This window comes from Mastigoproctus giganteus, chromosome 9 (assembly GCF_048544385.1).
Source record: "Mastigoproctus giganteus isolate SK-2022 chromosome 9, ASM4854438v1, whole genome shotgun sequence".
NCBI classification, from domain to species: domain Eukaryota; kingdom Metazoa; phylum Arthropoda; class Arachnida; order Uropygi; family Thelyphonidae; genus Mastigoproctus; species Mastigoproctus giganteus.
The window spans coordinates 60,108,784-60,134,852 of NC_143583.1; the positions used below are offsets into that span (position 1 = coordinate 60,108,784).

General features: G+C 38.6%; 1 protein-coding gene across 3 annotated transcripts in view; it reads left to right on the top strand.

Annotated features, from left to right (window-relative positions):
* Positions 1-26,069, top strand: part of Vps16A (vacuolar protein sorting 16) — a 489,369-nt gene that overhangs the window by 35,881 nt on the left and 427,419 nt on the right. For all 3 annotated transcript variants that reach the window (XM_090381825.1, XM_090381827.1, XM_090381826.1), the window contains exon 3: positions 16,908-17,002. In XM_090381825.1, the coding sequence (XP_090237951.1) occupies positions 16,908-17,002 (95 nt within the window). The remainder of the gene's footprint in view (positions 1-16,907; positions 17,003-26,069) is intronic.

A 26,069-nucleotide genomic window follows, 5' to 3' on the forward strand; every position in this document is an offset into this window, starting at 1 on the left:
TTTTTCTTGTAACATGGGTCCAGAAATGCAATCACCCTTGGATGTTTTCAGCGAAAACCACTCATACAGGGCCTGGTCAAGCACTTCCATTCTCGGTGTATGAAGAGTATGATGCTTCTCTACACTCTTATCACTCTCCGACTTGGCATAAAACTCCTTTATTTTCTGAGACTGAGCCTTAATGTCATAGATCGTTGACGAGCCAACATTAAATTCTTCCTTGAGCACTGCACGACTTTCACCTTTCTCAAGCCTCTTGCATATTTCCATCTTCTGCTTGAGGGTAAGCACTACATGTTTACACTTACTTGCTACCTGTTTCGGCATACTAGGGGTTGAAAGAGAACACGGAATTTGAATAACAATAAATCAACCGGTATATTTACACAGTGAATTGTTGGGAGTGAGTGACAAACATGTGATGAGGGACGTGCATGCATGTACTCACAGCACCAAGCATCGCACCAAGTTTGAATCATTTTATCTAGAAATTAATATGTATCATTTTAATTTTTCAACTACCGGTTGCTTGAATTCTGATTAACGGAGAGTCTACTGTATATATATCACTTCAAGCAAAGTGGTGGCATTGCACCAGTTGATGAGCATCATCTACCACCTAGTATTGCCTGGTAACACAGAGGGGCAGCATTCTTTTTTGTGGTGTGGGTGCCATACCTCGACCCCTGCTTGTGTTGGTTCATACCTGGGTAGTCACCCTCAGTGTGCTTGCGCATGGGGGGGTTATACCCAGGATTACTAACAATCCCAGCATCGTGAAGGTGCAAGCAGAGTATTTGGCTGTCACAGACCATCCGGAGTTCGCCGAAATTGGATCCACTTGACTTGAGTGTCACTTAAATATCAGTTCCATCAGTGTTTTAGACTCCCAGGTAGCAAACACAGCTCGTCTGGCATATCTGAGAGATTGTCTGTGACAACCTCAAGGACAAGGACCAATTGCTTGAATCCATCCCGAATTAGTGGTGTAAACTAACCTAACCTTTTTTACTAGACAAAATTGAAAGTCTATTAAAAAAACCTTACTAAAAACAAGCCACAAAATTAAAAAAAACACTGATAGTCTGGAGTGCGCACCCTGTTCTGAATTTAGCCGAAACCGGTAAACCTTTTCCTTTTTAGCTAACCTAACCTTTAAGGTTAGGTTAGGAAACGTAACCTTAAGAACATACAAAGGAATCAGTATTATGGTTTTTTTTTAAACTCACTCATGAACTTCAATAATCTGCTTTTAATAATGAGAAAACACTAATCTTTACATCATCTCTCATGCCTATGTGTCAATCAATATATCATTCTCGACTTCTACTGATGCTACCGATAACATGCACTGTATGTTTACTGAGAATGCAGGGAGAAACTGTGGTAGCAGCAAACCAGTTAGTGTAGTTAGTTTCCTGTAGTTTGCTGTGGTTCTTGTGTTGACTTTCTTTACCTTAGCCGACTGTAAATCTTTATCTATACAGTTGGGTCTCCATATTCGCTGGGGTTACGTGTCAACACTTCCCACGGAAATGTGAAATTCTGCGAAAATCTGTACTCTTGCCCAAATAGCCCAGATGTTTTCTATGTATGCCCAAAAACCACCTGCAATTAAAAGAAAAATGTTTAAATGTGTTTAAAAGGTTTTAATTTTGTTTTATAATAATGAGTAACATTTTAGACCTATGTTTCAAAAATACTGTATCAAAATTTTATTACATAGTTAAGAACAAGGCATGCACCAGGGTATTTACCAGAGGATTCAGTACTCCTCAGTAGTAGGGGGGGGGGTCTCAGAGGCTGAAGCAGGGTTGACTGATATCAAGACTCCCCGAACTGGAAGTCTTGATATCAGAGTTCTACGAAGAGCTTTAGGCATTAATTTAGTTGTCCTTTTCAGGAACATTAGCATTAGCATTAGTAGAGGCATTTGATGCAAGAAAGCAAGCTTATGCAGCATCAGCCAAAAAAATAAATAAATAAAAAATAAAGTAAAATAAATAAATAAAAAATAACCACTTCCACTTCACCCCTCTGTTCGTTCGAAATACCTGTCCAGCTGAGCCTTAAACTTATTTAGGCTATCAACTTCCACGACAAGGGATGGAAGTCTGTTCCACCTACCAACCACCCGCTGGCTAAAGGCAAATTTCCACACATCTATCCTACATCTGTCTTTCCTCAATTTGAATTTATGCCCTCTCAGGTGATTATTCTGAGCAAGAGGAAGAATCCCATCAGCATTGAGCATGCTCAAACCATTCAAGGCTTTGTACACCTCTATCAGATCACCTCGCTGGTGCCTAGTCCCCAGACACTGTACTTTGCAAAACTTAAGCCTTTCTTCGTAAGAACACCCCTTTGTTCCATTCACTAATCTTGTTTCCCTTCTCTGTACTCGTTCCATCATCTCTACATCCTTCTTGAAATGAGGCCTCCAGACCTGTATACAGTACTCTAGGTGTGGCCTGACCATTGCCTTATACAAGGGAATAATCACCTCCTTATCCCTGCTAGAAAAATTGCTATATATCATTGACAATACACCATGAGCTACTCTTGCAGCCCGTCTGCACTGCTCAGAGAACTTCATATCTGCCTGCACAACCACCCCCAGGTCCCTTTCATTCTCTACCACTGTCAGTGTAGTACCACAGAGTTGATACGTTGCTCTGGGGTTGCTGTTTCCCATATGTAGTACTTTACATTTGTCAATGTTAAACTTCATTTGCCACCTCTCAGCCCATCTGCTCAACCTTTTCAGATCCTGTTGCAGCAGCATAGTGTCAGTAGTGTCCTTGACAACCCTGCCAACCTTCATATCGTCTGCAAACTTGGACATTAAGCTTGATATACCATCATCAATATCATTTATAAATACAGAAAACAATAAAGGACCCAATACTGAACCCTGAGGGACTCCACTAATAACATTAGTCCATGATGAGCAGTGTCCATTAATTACCACTCTCTGTCTTCTCCCCCTCAACCACCCCTTTATCCATAGCAGCAATTTGCCTCCAATGCCACACTGCTCCAATTTGTGCAGCAGTCTTCCATGTGCAACAGTATCAAAAGCCTTTCTAAGATCCAAGTATATAATATCAAAGTTATTCCCTGCATCCAGTTCTTTTGTAACTGCATCATAGTATCCAATCAAATTGGTCAGGCAAGACTTCCCCTTAACAAAACCATGCTGTGTCCGAGCTATAACTGAAGTCTTGTCTAGATGATCCTGCAGTGCTTCTTTAACCAGTGCCTCCATTAATTTTCCAGGAACAGAAGTTAAACTCACAGGTCTATAATTATTTGTGTCAGCCTTTGATCCTCCCTTGTGAATTGCGGTCACATTTGCACATCTCCAGTCCATGGGTACCTCCCCTGAGTCCAAGGAAGCTCTCATAATTATGGCTAAGGATTTGCTTACTTCCTTTGCTGCTTCCTTTAATATAACTGGATAGATCCCATCCACCCCAGGTGCCTTTCTTGTGTTTATCTTCAACAATTTCTCCTCCACTTTACTCTCAGTTATTACAAGATTCTTTAGCTTACTGCTAGAGTTGAGTACACCTCTGGCATTCCCCTCGCTGAATAACTCCTCATGTGTGAATGTCGATGCAAAATATTCATTTAGTTTGTTAGCTACCTGAGCAGGGTCATCAACAGTTGACCCATCGATATCAAGTGGACCAATCTGATTCATCCCCTTCCTTCTAGAGTTTACATAAGTAAAGAACTCTTTGCTGTTTTTCTTCGCATCCCTTGCCAAGGATCTCTCGTAATCTGCCTTCGCCTGCCTAACCTCCTTTGTAACTTGGTTACAGATCAACTAGTATCTATTATAGGCTTCTGTGTCACGTGTTAATTTGTATGTATCCCATGCATTTTTCTTCTCTGCCATATGCCTCATTAGTTCATCTGACATCCATTTAGGCCTAAACCTTGAACAATATTTCTTAGTTGGTATGTAAAGCATAGTAGCTTCCAATATAAGTTCTTTGAATGCTTCCCATTTTGAATTTGCTGTTGGTAACATCATCAGTTGATTCCACTGTATAGAATTTAAATACTGTCTTAGTCCATCGTAGTCGCCTTTACGAAAGCAATACCCCTTCCCTTTACCCCTAATGGTAGTTACCTCTTTCAGTAACTCCCACTTCAGAACACTGTGATCACTGCCACCTAGTGGTTCATTTATCTGCAGATTCTTAATGCACGAAGAATCACTACTGATAATCAAATCAAGAGTATTACTCCCTCTAGTTGCCTCCCGAACATGCTGATGTAGAAAACAATCATCCAATAAATCCACAAAAGCCTTGCTAGTGTGTGAGTGACCAGCCCCCAAATTCCAGTCAATATCTGTGAAATTAAAATCCCCCATTATAAGATTCTCTGATTTACTGGCCCACTCTATTTCTCTGTACAGTTTCTTATTATACTCATCAGAGTCATTAGGCCTATAGCACACTCCTACTCTCAATTTTGATCTCCCAATGCTTATGTCACTCCAAACTGACTCGACACTGCACTGTCCAGCGATGTCGACTGGCTTCACTTCCTTGGATTTTATGTGTTTCTTAACTAATAGCATAACCCCTCCTCCCTTCCTATCCTGTCTATCCTTTCTGTAGACATTGTGCTCCCCAAATTCCTGTTCTGCATTCCTTATATCTGTGTGACACCACGTCTCTGTAATCCCAACAATATCTGCCTTTGATGTTTAGAGCAATACCTCAAATTCATCAAATTTATTTACTAAACTCCTAGCATTGGTGTACATGCAAGTATACATGCACCTGCTCTTCCTCTTAGCCACCCTAACACAACCCATGTGTTCACTTGTACCCCCATGATTCCCAGCAATCTCTGAAATATCCTGCATCTTATTTTCCAGGCTGCTGCTCATTCCAATAGAAGGAGTGCAAGAATCACTTTCTCCTCTGCCAGTGGCTACTGTTAATCTATTAGTCCTTGTATCCCCCAATCTAGCAGTTTTCCGACCCACCTAACACTGCCTCGATAGTATCAGCAAACATTCTTGCACCCTTTCTATTTAAGTGTATCCCATCCCTGTAGAAGCAGTCTCTCCTGTTAACAAGTACAGACCAGGCTGAAAAAAATTCTACCCCTTCAGCCCTGCACAATCTTTCCAGGGCCGAATTGATCGACAGGGCTCTCATCATATACTCCCTCCTATCGTGTCTGGGCGGAATTGCAGACACTTTCAAATTCAACCCTAATTCACGGCTTTTTTTCATCAGTGACCTGTACTTGTTAAGTAATTCTGCCGGTCTCCTACTCTTAATATCATTAGTGCCAACGTGTACAACTATATCACCTTTTGTGCCCTTAAAAGATGATATCCGCTCTACAACGTCATCAACCTTTGCCCCTGGCAGACATTGTGATGGGAAGCTGCTTCTTTTGTTTGAACTCATTGAACATGGCTGTGTATGGTGTTAAAATATCGTTGAGGCTTTCCTTGAAATTTATTGCACAAATCATGTTGTCATCGTATTCGTAGAAGTCCGCAAATCATTTGGCGTCATGCGTTGCCTGCGCTAGGTTTTCCAAGTCGAACTTCTTCTGTTGATATGTTTCTTTCTCAACCTTATCCGCATCCTCAAAGTTGGAACAAACAAGCTACTTAAATGTTGGCAATTAAATCATTGACATCCTCCTCCTCTAAGACCTCGAAACTTACACTTCTATTCTTCTAGCTAACTCCTTTATTTCTGTGATGGTTTTCTTGCACTGTTCTGAAATGTTTCATAGTTTGTCTGGACTGAAGTCATGCCCAACCTCGGGCCACAAGTTCTTCCAACAGGAGTTTACAGTCTTGTCCTTGATGTCTTACAGTGCATGTTTTATTAGGAGGTGACTGTAAGCTATGGTGAAGTCCTTCCAAAACTGAATAATGTTGATGTTGTCATCACTGTCCATGGCCTCAACGATTCGGTCCATACACCTCTTCTTGTAGTTGCCCTTAAAGGCCTTGATTACCCCCTGGTCGAGCAGCTGGATAAGGGATGTAGTGTTAGGGGGTAGAAAGACCACCTCTACGTCTTCATTTGCATAGTACTGTGCACCACTTGGGTGTCCTGGGGCATTGTCCAGCATGAGGTGGACTTTAAATGGAAGCCCCTTTTCCTCCGGGTATTCCTTGATTTCGGTGATGAAGCAGTGGTGGAACCAGTTCAGGAAGAGGTTCTTCGTTGTCTAGGCTTTTGTGTTTCACATCCAGTACAGAGGCAGTGTATTCTTGTTACATCCTCTAAGAGCTCTTGGGTTCTGTGCATGGAAAATTAGTCCAGGCTTTGTCATATGACCTGCACGAGATCAGGTTACATTGGTAGTTTGCAGCAATGCAAACTACCAATGTAACCTGATCTCATGCCACCTTGAATTCTGGGGTTTTTTTCTCTTTGACGGCTATATAGGTGTGCTGAGGCATCTTCTTCCCAAATAATGCTGTCTCATTGGCATTGTTAACCTGTTCATGTTTATATCTCTTCTCCTTGATGAGCTTCTTGAGTTGCACTGGATAGGCCTTAGCAGCCTCGTGATCAGCTGAAGAGGATTTGCCCGTAATCTTTACATTACGGAGTGAATAATGCCTCTTGAATTTCTGGAACCAGCCATTGCTGGCAGGGCAGTGAAAGTGGTTTCTGTGGTGCTTCTGGTACAGGGGGGTTTGCTGCTTAAATCTGTTGTAAAGAATTGAGGGCCTTAGCAGAAATCATACCAATGTTCACAGGCAAATTTTTCTTGTGCTGGTCTTCAATCCAAATTCACAGTGCATTCTCAGTTTTTAACTTCACCTTATCACGTACATAAGCTGCATATTAAGCAGTAAAAATTCCACCAGTTTGCACTGCATCTGATCTCATATTCTTGTTTACTTATGTATTGTACGGTACTTTCGTTGATACCAGACATGCAGCCTACGGCCACGTATGTAAGCCCTTCTCGACATTTATCTAGAATCTGCACTTTCTTGTTCAAAGTCATCATTTTCTTGGCCCTTTTAGGCTTTTGTTCGGCACTAGATGCACTTCATTTAGAACCCATGGGTATTCACATAAGCACAAGTATCCTAAGCAGACACACACAACACACAGAGATCACAAGCTGTCCTACTCGGTTGACACTCTCTGCAAGACTGAAACCAAAACTGTTACATTAGGGTCACCTGGTAATTTCTTATATATACCCATGTGTCTGTAAATCGCGTGTTCTCTGGTTGATTTTCTTGCTTTGTGGGACAAAAAAACCCCAGTTTCTTGGGGGAAAAACCTTGCTATCTATGCCTCATACTGACTAACTCAGCGAACGAGTGAACAAAGCTCATAAAATTTCCTCGCGTCATCGATGAGATTTGAACTTGTGCCTTTTACACCCGGTGTGGGGAGGACGGTGATAATACCACTGTGCTACATGCGCAGACACTGTGATATGTGGACATGTTTTTGTAAAGGACGGCTCCTAGAATGTCAGTTCAACTCTGCCTCGTATCTCTGTGAAGAACAGTATCACTACAAATGGGTCAGATATGTGTGTGACATAGGTTTGCATATTGTGTATGTGTTCTGTTGTTGTGACTGGCCGCTTGGCTACCCAGAAGCATCACTCACTTGGAGAGATGATTCTGGGTACTCGTCCTCACCACGGGAAGGTGGGCCAGTTCCATAGTGGTCGTACTGTCTCAATTTGAGACTCTGACCCACCTGATGTTGCCAAAAGGTGAGCCAGATTCCTCTGGGGGCCCACTCCAGAGGAGGAGGAGAATAAAAAAAAAATGAAATAAAAAAAATATATATATATAAATAGAATAATAATAAATAAAATATAAAGAAAAATAATAATAATAAAAAAAATAATAAATAAATAAATAAAATAATAATAATAATAAGGAATGAAAAATAAGAAAGAATGAGTTCCTGTGGTGTTAAAAAAAATAATAATATTAAACAACAAAAAAAAAATAATAATAGCAATAAAAAAATAATAATAAATTAAAAAAAAAGAAGTAAAATAAAAAAATAAAAAAAGACACCATGAGACTGAAGATGTGCATGCCCCACAGTCACTCAGATGAATGCAGCGAGCAGCAGCCAAATTTTTAGTATGATAAATTCCGCAACCACCAACTCGAAACCATGAATCAGCGAATACAGATCCCACAAATGTGGAGACTTGACTGTATCTGTAAAAATTTTTATAGAAAAGGAGCTTAAACTAGTTGAAGTACAAGTGTGTGTAAAAGATTTGATATTGGATTGAGCAGCAAATTAAATAGTTAGTGCCAAAAACAAAAGATAGAAAGTAAGTGATAGAATGAACAAAAATCAAAATGTTCTTAGAATTTGCCAACAACTCTAGATACAGAAACTTTGCTCAAAAGTTAAATGGTATTCCTAATGTTAATATGACTTTAGATGAATATAATGGCAAATATTTGTGTATTTTAGTAGAAACTACAAAAGAATTATGGGAGAAGCAGCTCTGTAAAAGACAAAATTCAGAATGCCATGGGCCGACCGGGCTAGCCAGGTAGGTAAAGTGCATGCCTGGCAATCCCAAGGTCGTGGGTTTGATTCCCACCTCGGGCTTGGATCACAGTAAAATGCAAAAACTTTGGGAGGTGCATTATGGCCATAGAAGCTGATGTGCCAACAACTAACACAAGAATGCCATGGGAGATCTAAAAATTTACAAGGCAATTAGAAAAAATAAAACATAAGAAATTTTTGGCAAACGAAACTAATAAATCCTTTATGGAATATAACGAAAAGTGGAAGAGGATCAAGATGTGTGTGTGTGGACGAAAAATGTTTCAACATTCAGTTAAAATTTTCAGAACAGAGAAAAACCTAACTAAAGTAATTAAAAAATGATAGGGATAAAGTTAAAATAGAAGAGAAGAATGTTTTAGAAGTACAGAGTAAATAGTTTGAGTTGTAAACAAAGGAGCTGAAAAAAAAATTTGAAATGGAAGAATTTTCTGTAATATATTATTGAGGTAAGAAAAGTCATAGAAAATATCAAGTATGTAAAGGTAGCAGATGAGATGAAATTAGGGCTGAATTGCTGAAAACTGGAGATGGGCAATAGTATCATGGTGGTTATATCAGACTTACCTAAGTGGTCAGTGTGAAATTATGGTAATACATACATTTAATTGACTATGGCTCAAATCCACATGACACAAAATATATTAATAATAATATTCTCCAAGAAATTTTTTGTTGAAACATTGGAATGTTTTCTTGAACTTGTATTCCAGACTACAGGTTTAAAGAAGTTTAAACCAATATATGAATTGTAAATAATATTATACCAATATAATTAAAGGTAGGAAAGGTTATAGAAAAGTCATGGAACATAATTTAGAACAAGTTCTCTGTCTCACCATTATATTTAGGATTTGTTGAATTTGAAAAAATAACTAGAAATCTGCTCTTTCATATTTTAGAAAAATTGGTATCAAGGATAATCTTTTAATGGGTCTGGAATTATGAAACATGAGATTGCCTAGTCAAAGTTTTATTTTTTTCTATATTAAGTCTACTTTATTCTCTTTTCTAGACTTAGGGTTTCCCAATGCATAGCTGCTAACTCTCCGGATTTATGATGGAGAATCTATCTCTTTTAAATGATTTCACCGTCTCTGTCTCACCATTATAATATAGTTGGTAACAAAGAGTTTTCCCCATCTTTTTTAAAAACTCTTTTTCCACAAAAAAAAAAGAAAAAAAAAAAGAGTGTTAAAGCGAAGTTTTCTGAGCAGTGCAGACAGGCTACCAGGACAACTCATGGGGTTTTTTCAGTGATATACAGGAATTTTGCTAGCAAGGATAGGGAGGTGATTATCTCATTGTATAAGGCAGTGGTCAGGCCACATCTTGAGTACTGCATACAGGTCTGGAGGCCTCATTTTAGGAAGGATGTGGAGCTGCTGGAATGAGTATAGAGAAGTGCAACGAGATTAGTGGGGAGGGAACAAAGTGGTGCTCTTACCAAGAAAGGCTTCAGTTCTGCAAATTGCAGAGTATGCAGGGTATAGAGACTGTGCACCTGCAAGGTGATCTGATTGAGGTGTTTAAGGCTGTGAATGGATTGAGCAAACTCAATACTGATAGATTCTTCCTCTTGCTCAGACTACACATATAAGGGGGCATAAATTCAAATCGGGGAAAGATGTTGCAGAATAGATGCAGAAGTTTGTTTTTAGTCAGCAGGTGGTTGATTTCTGGAACAAACTTCCACCTGTTGTGGAAGTGAATAGCTTGAATAAATTTAAGGAAGAACTAGACAAACTATTGTAGGGATGGATAGGTGAAATGGGGAGGTTTTTTTTTTTTAGCCGATGCCATATAATTTTGCTTTCTTGCATCATTTGCCACTATCCCCTTGTATAAGGCAATGGTCAGGCCACACCTTGAGTACTGTATACAGGTCTGGAGGCTTCATTTTAAGAAGGATGTAGAGCTGTTGGAACGAGTACAGAGAAGCAACAAGATTAGTGAATGGAACAAAGGGTTGCTCTTACGAAGAAAGGCTTAAGTTTTGCAAATTACAGTGTCTGGAGACTAGGCATCTGCGAGGTGATCTGATTGAGGTGTATAAAATCTTGAATGGTTTGAGCATGCTCACTGCCGATGGGAGTCTTCCTCCTGCTCAGAATAATCGCCTGAGAGGGCATAAATTCAAATTGAGGAAAGACGGTTGTAGGATAGTTGTGCGGAAGTTTGCCTTTAGCCAGCACGTGGTTGATTGGTGGAACAAACTTCCATGTTGTAGAAGTTGATAGCTTAAATAGATTCAAGGCAGAACTTGACAAATATTTGGAGCAAGTGGGTGGGTGAAATAAGGGTTTTTTTTTGGCTGATGCTATATAAGCTTGCTTTCTTGCATCATGTGCCTTTGCTAATGCTAAGTTAGATTTTTTTTTTTTTTTTTTTTTTTTACATTTTACAAATTTTCTTGACAAATTGGCTGTAAGCTGTGCTAATTTACTTTGCAAAATAGAAACATGGCATAACAGCATTACCCACTGCAAAATGCTATATTTCATTGGACTTGTGAGTGAAAAGGAAATTAACAATGTCTTTCACTAAGATGCCAAAAGCAGTCCTACCAGGCCAAGCAAGCTGATAATTCTAGTCATGTTTTTATTACCAATATAGGAAGTCTGTTTGTATTTCTCTCTTCTGGCTTGAATAAAACGATTAGCTTGTTTCTTTTAAATGTTATGTCAGTGTTTGAAAATCTGAGCATAACTGTTTAATCCAGTGTACCCCACATCCATGTACTACTTGAGGTCATTACCCCTAGATATGTGGAGGAATGTGCAGAGTTATGTGAAATTCATTTTAAGAACAGTTTTAAAATCTTCCGCTTCCATTTTGAAAATTGATGATTTTGACCTTAGTCATAAGCTTTCTACTGGCAATGTCTGTAGTCTAAAATCTTATCTATAGTCTGAAACAAAAGATTTGGTTCTTTTGCTCAATGAGTATTTAAAACAAGAGAAATCCACAGACAGAAACAGGCTGATGTTTAAAAGCAGACTCTAGTTCTACACAATCCTTTTCCTATAATTTAATGTAAAATGTGTATTGAATTAGTGAAATTTAATTTCTAGTGCAGCAGACTTTTGCTCAGTGAGGAAGTACACGATGGTTGCATGTGGATACATGGTGCAAAAGCACCATGTATCCACAGCACTTTTCATTTTTTCCATTGAAAAATGAAAAGTGCTGAGGTAGCATACATTTCATCAATTAGTAGTGCATCATTTTCAATTTTGAAGTTTTTTGGTCAAGTTTCCATACGTCTTTATGTTGTTAGAGAAACAGATGAAGTAATAGATGTTTTGCATCATCAGTTCTGTCAGTTTCAATTTGAGAACTTTCCAGCTATTATAAAAGAAGAAAGAATTGATGTACAGTGGTGCATGGTTGGGGAACTGACAAACATACAAGGAAGCTTGAAATAGCACAAATTATCCCATGTCATGATTGGCATTTTAAAAATTCGTCGTAGTAGTTGTGAGAAAATATTCAACTAGATTATAAAAACAACTGAGTTCAGAACTCTCTTTTGCTGAAACTTTGGAAATACTCCTGACAGCCACATCTAAACAGTAGTCTGCAACGGTATCTTTCTTAAATTATTCAAAATTAGCTGATGTTTAATAAAAAAATCCAAACAAAAATCCACAGACAGAAACAGGCTGATGTTTAAAAGCAGACTCTAGTTCTACACAATCCTTTTCCTATAATTTAATGTAAAATGTGTATTGTATTAGTGAAATTTAATTTCTAGTGCAGTGCAGACTTCAAAAAATCTCTCGTTTTTTCTGAAAAATCTTCTGTTTTCTTCTTGTTTTTTTGGGAAGTAATCCTGCTTTTTTTATGTTAAACATCCTAAAAACCTGTTTTCTTCCTGTTTACAAATTCCTGATCTTCAGCTTTTCGAAAGTCAAAAAAAAAGTTGGCTGCCATGCCGTTTCCAGGAAGGCTTTTTTTGATATGATTTTAATTGTTTCAACATGAAGTTGTAAATATGGTTACCCACTCTTAAATTATGGTCCAGTAACACCTGAAACTGACTTTACTGGACTCTTATAGGATAATAGTTGTGTCTTGAGTTTTTAATAAATAACAGGGTTGAGTTTTAGGGTTGAATTTGAAAGTGTCTGCAATTCTGCCCAGACACGATAGGAGGGAGTATATGATGAGAGCCCTGTCGATCAATTCGGCCCTGGAAGGATTGTGCAAGGCTCAAGGGGTAGAATTTTTTTCACCCTGGTCTGTACTTGTTAACAGGAGAGACTGCTTCTACAGGGATGGGATACACTTAAATAGAAAGGGTGCAAGAATTTTTGCTGATACTATCGAGGCAGTGTTATGTGGGTCGGAAAACTGCTAGATTGGGGGGATACAAGGACTAATAGATTAACAGTAGCCACTGGCATAGGTGAAAGTGATTCTTGCACTGCTTCTATTGGAATGAGCCGCAGCCTGGAAAATAAGATGCAGGATAGTTCAGAGACTGCTGGGAATCATTGGGGTACAAATAAACACAGAGGTTGTGTTAGGGTAGCTAAGAAAAAGAACAGGTGCATATATACTTGCGTGTACACCAATGCTAGGAGTTTAGTAAATAAATTTGATGAATTTGAGGTATTGCTCAAAACATCAAAGGCAGATAATGTGGGGATTTCAGAGACGTGGTGTCACACAGATATAAGGAATGCAGAACTGGAATTTGGGGAGTACAATGTCTACAGAAAGGGTAGGAAGGGAGGAGGGGTTATGCTATTAGTTAAGAAATACATAAAATCCAAGGAAGTGAAGTCAGTCGACATTGCTGAACAGTGCAGTGTCGAGTCAGTTTGGTGTGACATAAGCATTGGGAGATCAAAATTGAGAGTAGGAATGTGCTATAGGCCTAATGACTCTGATGAGTATAATAAGAAACTGTACGGGGAAATAGAGTGGGCCAGTAAATCAGAGAGTCTTATAATGGGGGATTTTAATTTCCCAGATATTGACTGGAATTTGGGGGCTGGTCACTTACACACTAGCAAGGCTTTTGTGGATTTATTGGATGATTGTTTTCTACCTCAGCATGTTCGGGAGGCAACTAGAGGGAGTAATACTCTTGATTTGATTATCAGTAGTGATTCTTCATGCATTAAGAATCTGCAGGTAAATGAACCACTAGGTGGCAGTGATCACAGTGTGCTAAAGTGGGATTTACTCAAAGAGGTAACTACCATTAGGGGTAAAGGGAAGGGTTATTGCTTTCGTAAAGGCGACTACGATGAACTGAGACAGTATTTAAATTCTATACAGTGGGACCAACTGATGATGTTACCAACAGCAAATTCAAAATGGGAAGCATTCAAAGAACTTATCTTGGAAGCTACTAGGCTTTACATACCAACTAAGAAATATTGTTCAAGGTTTAGGCCTAAGTGGATGTCAGATGAACTAATGAGACATATACCAGAGAAGAAAAATGCATGGGATACATACAAATTAACACGTGACACAGAAGCCTATAATAGATACTAGTTGATCTGTAACCAAGTTACAAAGGAGGTTAGGCAGGCGAAGGCAGATTACGAGAATTCTTTGGCAAGGGATGCAAAGAAAAACAGCAAAGAGTTCTTTACTTATGTAAACTGTCGAAGGAAGGGGATGAATCAGATTGGTCCACTTGATATCGATGGGTCAACTGTTGATGATCCTGCTCAGGTAGCTAACAAACTGAATGAATATTTTGCATCGACATTCACACATGAGGAGTTATTCAGCGAGGGGAATGCCAGAGGTGTATTCAACTCTGGCAGTAAGCTAGAGAATCTTGTAATAACCGAGAATAAAGTGGAGGAGAAATTGTTGAAGATAAATACAAGAAAGGCACCTGGGGTGGATGGGATCTATCCAGTTATATTAAAGGAGGCAGCAAAGGAAGTAAGCAAACCCTTAGCCATAATTATGAGAGCTTCCTTGGACTCAGGGAAGTACCCATGGACTGGAGATGTGCAAATGTGACCCCAATTCACAAAGGAGGATCAAAGGGCGACACAAATAATTATAGACCTATTAGTTTAACTTCTGTTCCTGGAAAATTAATGGAAGCACTGGTTAAAGAAGCACTGCAGGATCATTTATACAAGACTTCAGTCATAGCTCAGACACAGCATGGTTTTGTTAAGGGGAAGTCTTGCCTGACCAATTTGATTGGATACTATGATGCAGTTACAAAAGAACTGGATGCAGGGAATAACTTTGATATTATATACTTGGATCTTAGAAAGGCTTTTGATACTGTTGCACATGGAAGACTGCTGCCAAATTGGAGCAGTGTGGCATTGGAGGCAAATTGCTGCTATGGATAAAGGGGTGGTTGAGGGGGAGAAGACAGAGAGTGGTAATCAATGGACACTGCTCATCGTGGACTAATGTTATTAGTGGAGTCCCTCAGGGTTCAGTATTGGGTCCATTATTGTTTTCTGTATTTATAAATGATATTGATGATGATATATCAAGCTTAATGTCCAAGTTTGAAGACGATACGAAGGTTGGCAGGGTTGTCAAGGACACTACTGACACTATGCTACTGCAACAGGATCTGGAAAGGTTGAGCAGATGGGCTGAGAGGTGGCAAATGAAGTTTAACATTGAGAAATGTAAAGTACTACATATGGGAAACAGCAACCCCAGTGCAACGTATCAACTCTGTGGTACTACACTGACAGTGGTAGAGAATGAAAGGGACCTGGGGGTGGTTGTGCAGGTAGATATGAAGTTTTCTGAGCAGTGCAGACGGGCTGCAAGAGTATCTCATGGTGTATTGTCGATGATATATAGGAATTTTTCTAGCAGGGATAAGGAGGTGATTATTCCCTTGTATAAGGCAATGGTCAGACCACACCTAGAGTACTGTATACAGGTCTGGAGGCCTCATTTCAAGAAGGATGTAGAGATGCTGGAACGAGTACAGAGAAGGGCAACAAGATTAGTGAATGGAACAAAGGGGTGCTCTTACGAAGAAAGGCTTAAGTTTTGCAAATTACAGTGTCTGGAGACTAGTCACCGGCGAGGTGATCTGATAGAGGTGTATAAAGCCTTGAATGGTTTGAGCATGCTCAATGCTGATGGGATTCTTCCTCTCGCTCAGAATAATCACCTGCGAGGGCATAAATTCAAATTGAGAAAAGACAGATGTAGGATAGATGTGAGGAAATTTGCCTTTAGCCAGCGGGTGGTTGATAGGTGGAATAGACTTCCATCCTTTGTCGTGTAAGTTGATAGCCTAAATAAGTTTAAGGCTCAGCTGGACAGATATTTCGAACGAACAGAGGGGTGAAGTGGAAGTGGTTATTTTTTATTTTTATTTTTTTTATTTATTTATTTATTTATTTTATTTTTTTTTTTTTTGGCTGATGCTGCATAAGCTTGCTTTCTTGCATCAATGCCTCTACTAATGCTAATGCTAACAGATTTGCCTTCTTGGTGATGTTATTTGATTAAAAGTAGTAGTACTAATTTTAGGTCAACTTGTGGATAATAATGATGATAATAATAATCATTTATAATCTAGGCCAGTCACTAGAGGGAATCAGAACAGCAAGACAAAAAAAAAAATATAATGCAGTGAAACATTTATATTAATTTTAGATGGGCTGGGCTGTGCTGTGTTGTGTGTGTGTACATGCATGTGTGTGAAGTGGGGGAGCATTTAATATTTTCATAGCTGTTGTTACAATTTCAGTTGCAAGTTTTTCTTCCACAATATTGCTTGGCTGCTTGTTTAGGTTAAATACAACTTTCAAACAGGTGGCCTCACCAAATAATTAATCGGTCATTTTTTTAAAAGATGAGACTGCTATGATAGCCAGTTTTAAGACTAACTGGAATGTGAAGAAGTTGGTTGATGAGATCTGCCATGTGGTATATGAAATCAATTTTTAAACTTGTACTATAGCTAAAGCTATTTGTATCTTTACCAGGGTAACTCATTATGAAGGCCAGTTTATTCTGCTGTGAGAATTATGACCAGTGTATTATGCATAGAATATAAATCTGCTGGCTGCAAAAAAGAAAGGACAGCAGGGTCATTATAAATCTTTACAGTTGTAAATAAGTTCAATGTTTGTTCTTGATAGGTATTGAAATGTGCTCTTTTGAAACTGCACTAAGTATACTTCTCTGGGTGTACCTCAGAAAATTTTAAAATCCAGCACATCTCAATTCCTGAGGGTGCTGGATTTTAAAGAGGATTTTACTGTATTCCCATTCATATTAATTCTGTGCCCATTTTCAATGGGGAAATGATTAGTTATTCACTCTGAAAAATTTTTTTTTTATAACTTATTACAGCAATTCGAGATAAAAAATTTGTGAAATCAAACCCTAGTGGAATTCCAGATATTCATATCTTTTCATCCTCAGGATATTGTATAAGTTCCATAAAGGTATGGGTAAATTATATTTAAAATATGTAAAATGTATTATAAAATATAATAAAAAATATATATATTTATCTATAAAATTTTTTATTTTTTTATTTTTTGCTATTTCTTCATCCATAAATTACAAGATGGCAATGATCTACTGCATAGAACGGTTAACATGTAATTTTCTTGTTGCATTGTGTATGTGGAGTTATTCAAAGAGGAGAGGGCCAGATGTTTATCAAACTCTAACAGGGAGTTAAATGATTTTGTAATAACTGACAGCAAACTGGAGGAAAAATTGTTGAAGTTAAACATAAGAAAGGCGCCTGGGGCTCACATCTGGTGAGTATGGGCTTGGTACACCCAAGGTTCTGAAATAGATATCATCATTCTTCTCTTTCTTGGTGATTCCCCCCCCCCCTCTCTCTCTCTCTCTCTCTCTCTCTCTCTCTCTCTCTCTCTCTCTCTCTCTCTCTCTCTCTCTGGCTGTTGAAGCATAAGCTTCAGGCTTTCTTGCACCATATGGCTGATAATAATAATTATAATAATAATGGGATCTATCCAGTTATAGTAAAGGAGGTGGCAAAGAAAGTAAGCAAACCCTTAGCCCTAATTATGAGAGCATCCTTGGACTTGGGAAAGGTCCCCACGGACTGGAGATGTCCAAATGTATCTCCAATTCACAAAGTGGTATTAAATGGTGACAGGAGTATTTACAGACCTGTTAGTTTGACTTCTGTTCCAGGGAAAATAATGGAGTCATTGGTTAAAGGAGCATTGCAGGATCATCTAGACAAGACAACAGTAATGATTTAGACACAGCATGGATTTGTCAAGGGGAAGTCTTGTCTGACCAATTTATGATGTGGTCACAAAGGAACTGGATGCAAAAAATAATTTTGATATCATATACTTGGATTTCAGGAAAGCTTTTGATACTGTTGCACATGGAAGACTACTATATAATATTGGTGTAAATACATTATAGTTTAGGTGCCTCCGTAGCCAGGTGGAAAGGAGCAGCAGTGCGTAGCACACCCTTCTTGATTAGACTGGGGGTTCGAGCCCATCACCACCAAATACGGAGGATGCGGAAAGGTCAAGGGAATGACCACCGCATATTCCCGGAGCAATATGGCCTTAGTTGCTAATGCTCCTAAAAACCAAACAACAACATCATAGTTTGAATTTGTCAATGTTAAACTTCAGTTGCCACTTCTCAGCCCATCTGCCTAACTTTTCTAGATCCTGTTGCAATAGCATACTGTCTTTACTGCCATTAACAACCCTGCCAACCTTTGTATCATCTGCAAACTTGGATATTAAGCCCGATATAGATTCATCGATATCAGTGATAAATACACAAAACAATAATGAGCTCAGCACCAAACCTTGGGGCACTCCGCTAATAACATTAGTTCACATAGAGCAATGTCCATTTATTACCACACTCTGCTGTCTCCCACTCAACCATCCCTTTATCCATTGCGGTAACTTACCCTTAATGCCATACTGCTCCAATTTTTACAGCAGTCTTCCATGCCCAACAGTATCAAAAGCTTTCCCGAAATCCAAGTATATGATATCAAAATTATTTTTTGCATGTAGTTACTTTCTGACCACATTGTAGTATCCAATAAAATTGGTCAGGCAAGATTTCTACCTTAACGAACCCGTGCTGTATCTGAGCTATTACTGCTGTCTTGTCTAGGTGATCCTGTATCACCTCTTTAACCTTGACTCCATTATTTTCCCTGGAACAGAAGTTAAACTAACAGGTCTATAATTGTGTGTCATCCTTTGAATTCTCTTTGTGAATTGGGCTACATTTGCATATCTTCAGTCCATGGGGACCTCTCCTTACTCTAAGGATGCTCTCATAATTATGGCTAAGGGTTTGCTTACTACCCATTATAACTGGATAGATTCCATTAACCACAGGGGCTCACATCTGCTGAGTATAGGTTTGGCACACCCAGGGTCCTGAGCTGGATATCATCATTCTTCTCTTCCTTAGTGATTCCCTTTTATTTCTCTCTCCCTCTCTCTTGGGGTAGTTCAGAAATTTTTTTTTAGCTGGTGCAGCATATGCCTTAGGCTTCCTTGCACCATATAGCTAATAATAATAATAATAATCTGCCCCAGGTGCCTTTTTTATGTTCAACTTCAACAATTTCTCCTCCACTTTGCTCTCAGTTATTACAAAATCTCTTAACTCCCTGTTAGAGTTTGATAAACTTCTGGCATTCCCCTCCTTGAATAACTCCTTATGTGTGAATGTAGAATGCAAAATACACATCCAGTTTATCAGCAACTTGAGCAGGATCGTCAATAGTCAAACCATGTTAAGTGGACCGATCTGATTCATCCCCTTCCTTCTAGAGTTTAAATAAGTAAAGAACTCTTTGCTATTTTTCTTTGTGTCCTTTTGCCAAAGATTTTTCATAATCTGCCTTCGCCTGCCTAACCTTCTTTGTGACTTGATTACAGACTAGCTTATATATACCATAGGCTTCTGTGTCACCTGATAATTTATATGCATCCCATGTATTTTTCTTCTCTGCCATGAGCCTCATTAATTCATCCGACATCCATTTAGGTCTGAACCTTGAACAGCATTTCTTAGTTGGTATGAAAAGCCTAGTAGCCTCCAAGATTAAGTCCCTGAAGGCTTCCCATTTAGAATTTAACATGGGTAACATCATCAGCTTTTACCAACTGTGTCTGATTAAGTAGTCAGCAGTTGATATCACTGTAGGGAATTTAAAAACTGTCTGAGACCACTGTAGTCACCTTTACAAAAACAAAACCCTTCCCTTTACCCTTGATGGTAATTACATTTTTAAGGAAATCCTACATCAGTACACTGTGATCACCCCTCAACTAGTGGTTCCTTTATCTGCAAATTCTTAATGCATAAATAATCACTTCTGATAATCAGATCAAGGGTATTACTTCCTCTGGTTGCCCCTTGAACATGTTGCTGTAGAAAACAATCCTGCAATAAATCCACAAGTCTTGCTAGCGTGCGAGTGTCCAACCCAAAGGTTCTAGTCAGTGTCTGGAAAGTTAAAATCCCACATTACAAGACATTCTGATTTACTGGCCCATTCTTTTTCTCTGCACAACTGTTCATTGTACTCATCAAAGTCTTTAGGCCTATAACACACACCTACTCTCATTTTCTATTTCCCAGTGTTTATGTCACACCAAACGGACTGAAAATTGCACTGTCCACCCATGTCAACTGGATGCACTTCCTTAGATTTTTGTGTTTCTTAACTAACAGCATAACCTCTCCTCCCTTCCTACTCTGTCTGTCCTTTCTGTACACGCACTCCCCAAATTCCAATTCTGCACTGCTTATATCTATCTGACACCATGTCTCTGATATCCCAACAATATCTGCCTTGATCAGCACTTAAAATCCATCAAGTTAATTTAATTTACTTCTAGCCTTAGTGTGTACATGCACTTCTGGCACCTCCGTAGCCAGGTGGGCAGGAGCAGCAGTGAGTAGCACGCGCTTCTTCATTAGACCGGGGTTCGAGCCCGTGACCACCAAATACGGAGGATGCGGAAAAGTCAGGGAATGACCACCGCATATCCCTGGAGCAATATGGCCTTAGTTGCTAATGCTCCTAAAAACCAAATAACAACAACAAAAACATGCACTTCTTCTTACTCTTATTTACCCTAACACATCCCATGTATTTACTTGTTTCATGATGACTCCCAGCAGTTCTTGAAGCCCCCAGCAACTTGCTCTTTAGGCTGCTGGTCATTACAATAGAAGCAGTGCAAGAATCACTTTCGCTTCTGCCTGTGGCTGCCATTAATATTTTAATCTGTGAATCCCCCCCCCAGTCTAGCAGTGTTCCGACCCACCTAACACTGCCTCAATAGTATCAGCAAATATTCTTGCACCTTTTCTATTTAAGTGTATCCCATTCCTGTAGAAGCAGTCTCTCCTGTTAGCAAGCACAGACCACACTGAAAAAAATTCTACCCCGTGAGCCTTGCACAATCTCTCTCTAGGGCCGAATTGATTGACAAGTCTCTCATCATATACTCCCTCCTATTGCGTATGGGCAGAATTGCAGACACTAAATCTTGTGCTATCCCACAAAGCATTGACTTTTCAATATAATATGTATAGAGTAGACCATATATTAGTTTATTGAGAAATAATTTGTACAATTTAATTCTTGAAATCAATTTAGTATTAGTAATGGCCGCATGGTGCAAGAAAGCCTATGGCTTATGCTGCACCAGCCAAAAAAAAAAAAAAAAAAAAAAATCCGAACAAAACAATGATAAAAAAAAAAAAAAATAATAATAATTAATAAAAAAAAAAGGAAATTAAACCTATCATCCTATATGCGCTTCCCTTACCCGAAAGTACTATCCAGATGACCTTTGAATTTCCCCAAACTGTTGGCCTCTACCACCCATGAAGGCAACTTATTCCAGTAATTTATAACTCACTGGCTAAAATAAAACTTCCTGCAGTCCAATCTAAACATTTCCCCACCCCCGTAACTTGAATTTATGTCCCCTAGTTCTAGCATCATTTATAATCTTGAAAATTTCGTGCTCATTCATTTTACTGATGCCTCTCAGAGCCTTAAACACCTCAATCAAATCTCCTCTAAGATGTCTAAGTTCCAAACTCTGCAACCCACATATTCAAAGTCTTTCTTCATAAGGACGCCCTTTTGCCGATCTCACCAGGCGAGTTACCCGTCTTTGCAACTTTTCAAGAAGCTCGATGTCTTTCTTTAGGTGCGGTCTCCATACTTGAACACAGTATTCCAAGTGTGGTCTAACATAAGCCTTATATAATGGGATTATCACGTCCCTATCTCTACTTGCAAAAGTTCGATAGATCATCGATAGGACACCATGGGCCTTCCTTGCAACCTGTTTACAATGCTCAGAGAATTTCATGTCTGACCATATCATAACACCCAAGTCCCTTTCCTCCAGTACTGGGTTTAGTTGAACTCCACCAAGTGAATAAGTTGTTTTGGGATTACTGTTTCCCAGGTGTAATACCTTACACTTTGTTGGATTAAAGCATAGCTGCCATTTTTCTGACCATTCCTGAAGTCTATCTAGGTCTCTCTGGAGAAGCTCAGCTTGACAGTGATCATTAACTACTCTACCAATTTTAACATCATCTGCAAATTTAGACATCACGCCCTCTATCCCTTCATCAATGTCGTTTATGAAAATTAAAAACAACAGTGGCCGTAATACTGATCCTTGGGGAACTCCACTTCTTACATCAACCCAATCTGAGCAATAGCCATTTATCACAACCCTCTGCCCCATGCCCTGAAGCCATCCTTCTATCCATCTAAGGATTTTCCCAGTGATTCCAACCTGTTCCAGCTTATAAAGCAACCGCTCATGTGGGACTGAGTCAAAAGCTTTGCTGAAATCTAAATAAACAATGTCGAAATTATTCCCTAAATCCAGCTCGTGAGTGACCCTTACGAAATAGCGAACCAGGTTTGTTAAACATGATTTTCCCTTTACAAAACCATGCTGAGTATCCTTGAGAATTTCAATTCGATCCAAATGATCCTGAATTCCACCCTTGATCATTGCCTCCATGATTTTTCCCTACTACTGAAGTCAGACTGACAGGTTGAGGTGCCTCCGTAGCCAGGTGGGAAGGGGCAGCAGTGCGTAGCACACGCTTCTTGATTAGACCGGGGTTCGAGCCCGTCACCACCAAATACGGAGGATGCGGAAAGGTCAGGGAATGACCACCGCATATCCCGGAGCAATATGGTCTTAGTTGCTAATGCTCCTAAAAACCAAATAACAAACAAACAGACAGGTCGATAATTTCCAACTTCACTTTTAGAGCCACCCTTATGTATGGGAGATACATTTGCACTTTTCCAATCCAAGGGAATCTCCCAGAGTCTAGCGATGCTCGCATAATTAGCCTCAATGGTTCAATGCACTCACTTGCCACCTCCCTTAACATTATAGGGTATATTCCATCAGCTCCAGGAGCCTTACTGGTCTGTAGGCTCGAAGGTTTTTTCATTAAATAATCTTGCGAAATTTCAATATCATTAATTACATATTTTTTAACTTCGCTCCCACAATTTCCCATTGCCACAAAAGGTTTTTCATTTGTAAATATCGATGCAAAATAACTGTTGAGTTCATCTGCAACGGCAGCTGGTGTATTTAATACTATCTCCTTTCCCTTACGTAAAGGTCCGATCTGGTTTGTCCTGCTCTTCTTGGCATTTATATATGTGAAGAATTCTTTATCCCCCCCTCTTTGCTCTGTTTGCTAGTGATTTCTCATAAACTGCCTTTGCCTGTCAAACCTTTTCTGTGGCTCTATTACACATCACCTTGTAGCTGTTATAGGCTTCAGTACTTTTTATTGCTCTGTAACCTTTCCATGCCACCTTTTTCTGCTCAAGTAGTGTGGCAACTTCACTATTCATCCAACTTGGAACCCTCCTCGTGGAGTATTTTTTTAATGGTATATACGCATTCAAGGCATCTGTGATTAATGTTTTAAAAGCGTACCACAGTTCAAATGTATTCATTTTCTGCACGATATCTACCCAGTTAATAGAGGCCATGTAGTACCTTAAGGCATTGTAATTTCCTTTTCTGAAATTAAAACCCATTCCTTTGCCTTTTACTTCTGCTACCTCTCTCTCTCTCTCTCTCTCTCTTGTCATCATCCACCGTAGAACCTGCTGCTGGTTCCTCTACTGTCAGCCCTGTTATGTCATCTGATTCATGTGTGATGATGAGGTCTAGGATATTATTTTCTCTAGTACTTTCCCTGACATGTTGATACAAATATCAGTCATCTAGTTGATTTAAAAATTTTGTTCCTCATGTCGAGTTTCCTTCCCATTTTCTCCAATCAATTAGAGGCAAATTGAAATCACCCATAATAAGGCATTGACGCTTACTTGCCCATTCCATTTGCATGTAGAGGCTTTTGTCATAATCTTCACAATCACCTGGTCTGTAGATTACTCCTACTCGCATTATACCTTTGTTTCCAACTATCTCACACCATACAGACTCTATACTAGCCTGTGAAATGTCTAAATCCGGGAAAGCTATCGTCGCACTCAGGCTGCTTCTGATAAGAAGCATTACCCCACCACCCCTTCTATCTACTCTATCCTTCCTTAATACATTATACAAGCCGTACTTAAACTCATCATTCCCAATTTCCGGGTGGCACCACGTCTCTGTAAGCCCACTCTGTAATATTAATAAACTAATATAGGTATGTAATTTCATACCTATATTAGTTTATTAATATTACATTGACATAATGTTAGTTACAATATTTGAATGAATTGTTCAAATTGTTTTCCGTAATGTACTTCTCAGTAAACTACATCTCTGCCCGATAAACTGATTCACCCTCTGTGTGTGTTTCTCTTTCATAGAGTGATGGCATGCCTTATTTTGAAATGTATGCTTACATTATTGGCAGCTGTAATGCTTAATTGTCTCTACAGTGGTATTAGTTTTATGTATTTACTTCATTCAGTTTAGTTAAATATAATTTATTTTAACTTATAATTATAGTGAAACCCCTTATGTTTCTCTTGGACTGCAAAAATAGGTGCAGATTTCAGGAAAGGGTAAATTCTAGGAAATAATAACAAAGTTGATGTTTTGCAAATGCATATTCAGTGGGTGTGTGGGTACCTGTGCAAGTACCTAGCACACCTACTTTTCCTTTTTTTTTTGTTGGCTAAATTTAGTATCTGGAGCTGGGGGCTTGCAAGGTAAGTGGCAAAGTATATTATATTCAATTGTGGTGCATAGTAATAAAAGTATACCTAGACATAAAACATAACCTAAACTTAAAAAATTGACATATAAAGTTTTTGTAGGTATTTCAAAATTTGTTTGTATATTAATATTAAATATCATGTATAATGTTGATGACTGAGCACTATCATTAACACCCAAGGCCAGAGATATGATTGGCAAAAGAATCAGTTAATGACATCTCACAGTGCACAGTTCACAAGCTGGCTGTAGTATAGTGCACTCTTATTTCCATTAGTATTGCATTATGGTTTTTTGTTGTTGGTCAGTTCTCTAAGTAGTATTGTAATAAATTGTGTTTTAAAAGCCGCATTAAATACTTTTATCACTTTTTTTTTGTAAAATTTATACTGTCAAATATTTCAGTCCCAGAAATCTCATTAATTACTTCAAATTTTTATGTACCAACGTAATGTATTTTTTTTTATAATAAAAATTATAATTCTATTACAAACATATTTTATTTATGATAGAATTATGCTTGTAAAAGAAATTGTGATAGGTCAATCTCAAGACCTAGTTTATTTTTAAAGTAAAAAGCATAGTAGGAAAGGTTGCTAACCCCTGATCTAGAGAATGTAGCTGACCTTTAGAAATACTTGATGTCATCCATGCCTTTGAATTTGCTATACGTTCAGTGATATATGCACTGTGCTCAATATTCAATAGCTGTATGTTCTATAAGCAACACTGTTTTTAAACTTTGTATTTCAAAATATACCAACTAATAGTAATGTACAAGCAATTGCATCATTTGAGTACATAGCCAACTACTTAAGTAGTTATAAATTGGCATCATTAAGTATATCTCATATTGTGAATACCTTCACAATGAGTTGCCATGATATTGCATTACCGCGAATAAGTAACACTTCACCATAGGAGAAGACTATCGTTATTTATTCTCAGCGGATACCATCACCCATATGGCACCTTTTTTGGGGGTTTATTGGCTCCTCATCAGTGATTGGGCCATATGGGTGATGGTATCCGCTGAGAATAAATAACAATAGCTTTCTCCTATGGTAAAGTGTTACTTATTCAAGGTAGTGCAATATCATGGCAACTCATTGTGAAGGTATTCACAATATGAGATATACTTAATGATGCCAATTTATAATTACTTAAGTAGTTGGCTATGTACTGAAATGATGCAATTGCATTAACTTGTACATTAGTTAAACTCTTTACGTAACCCAAGGCTTTAGCCCTAAACTATATCGTAACCAACTAATAG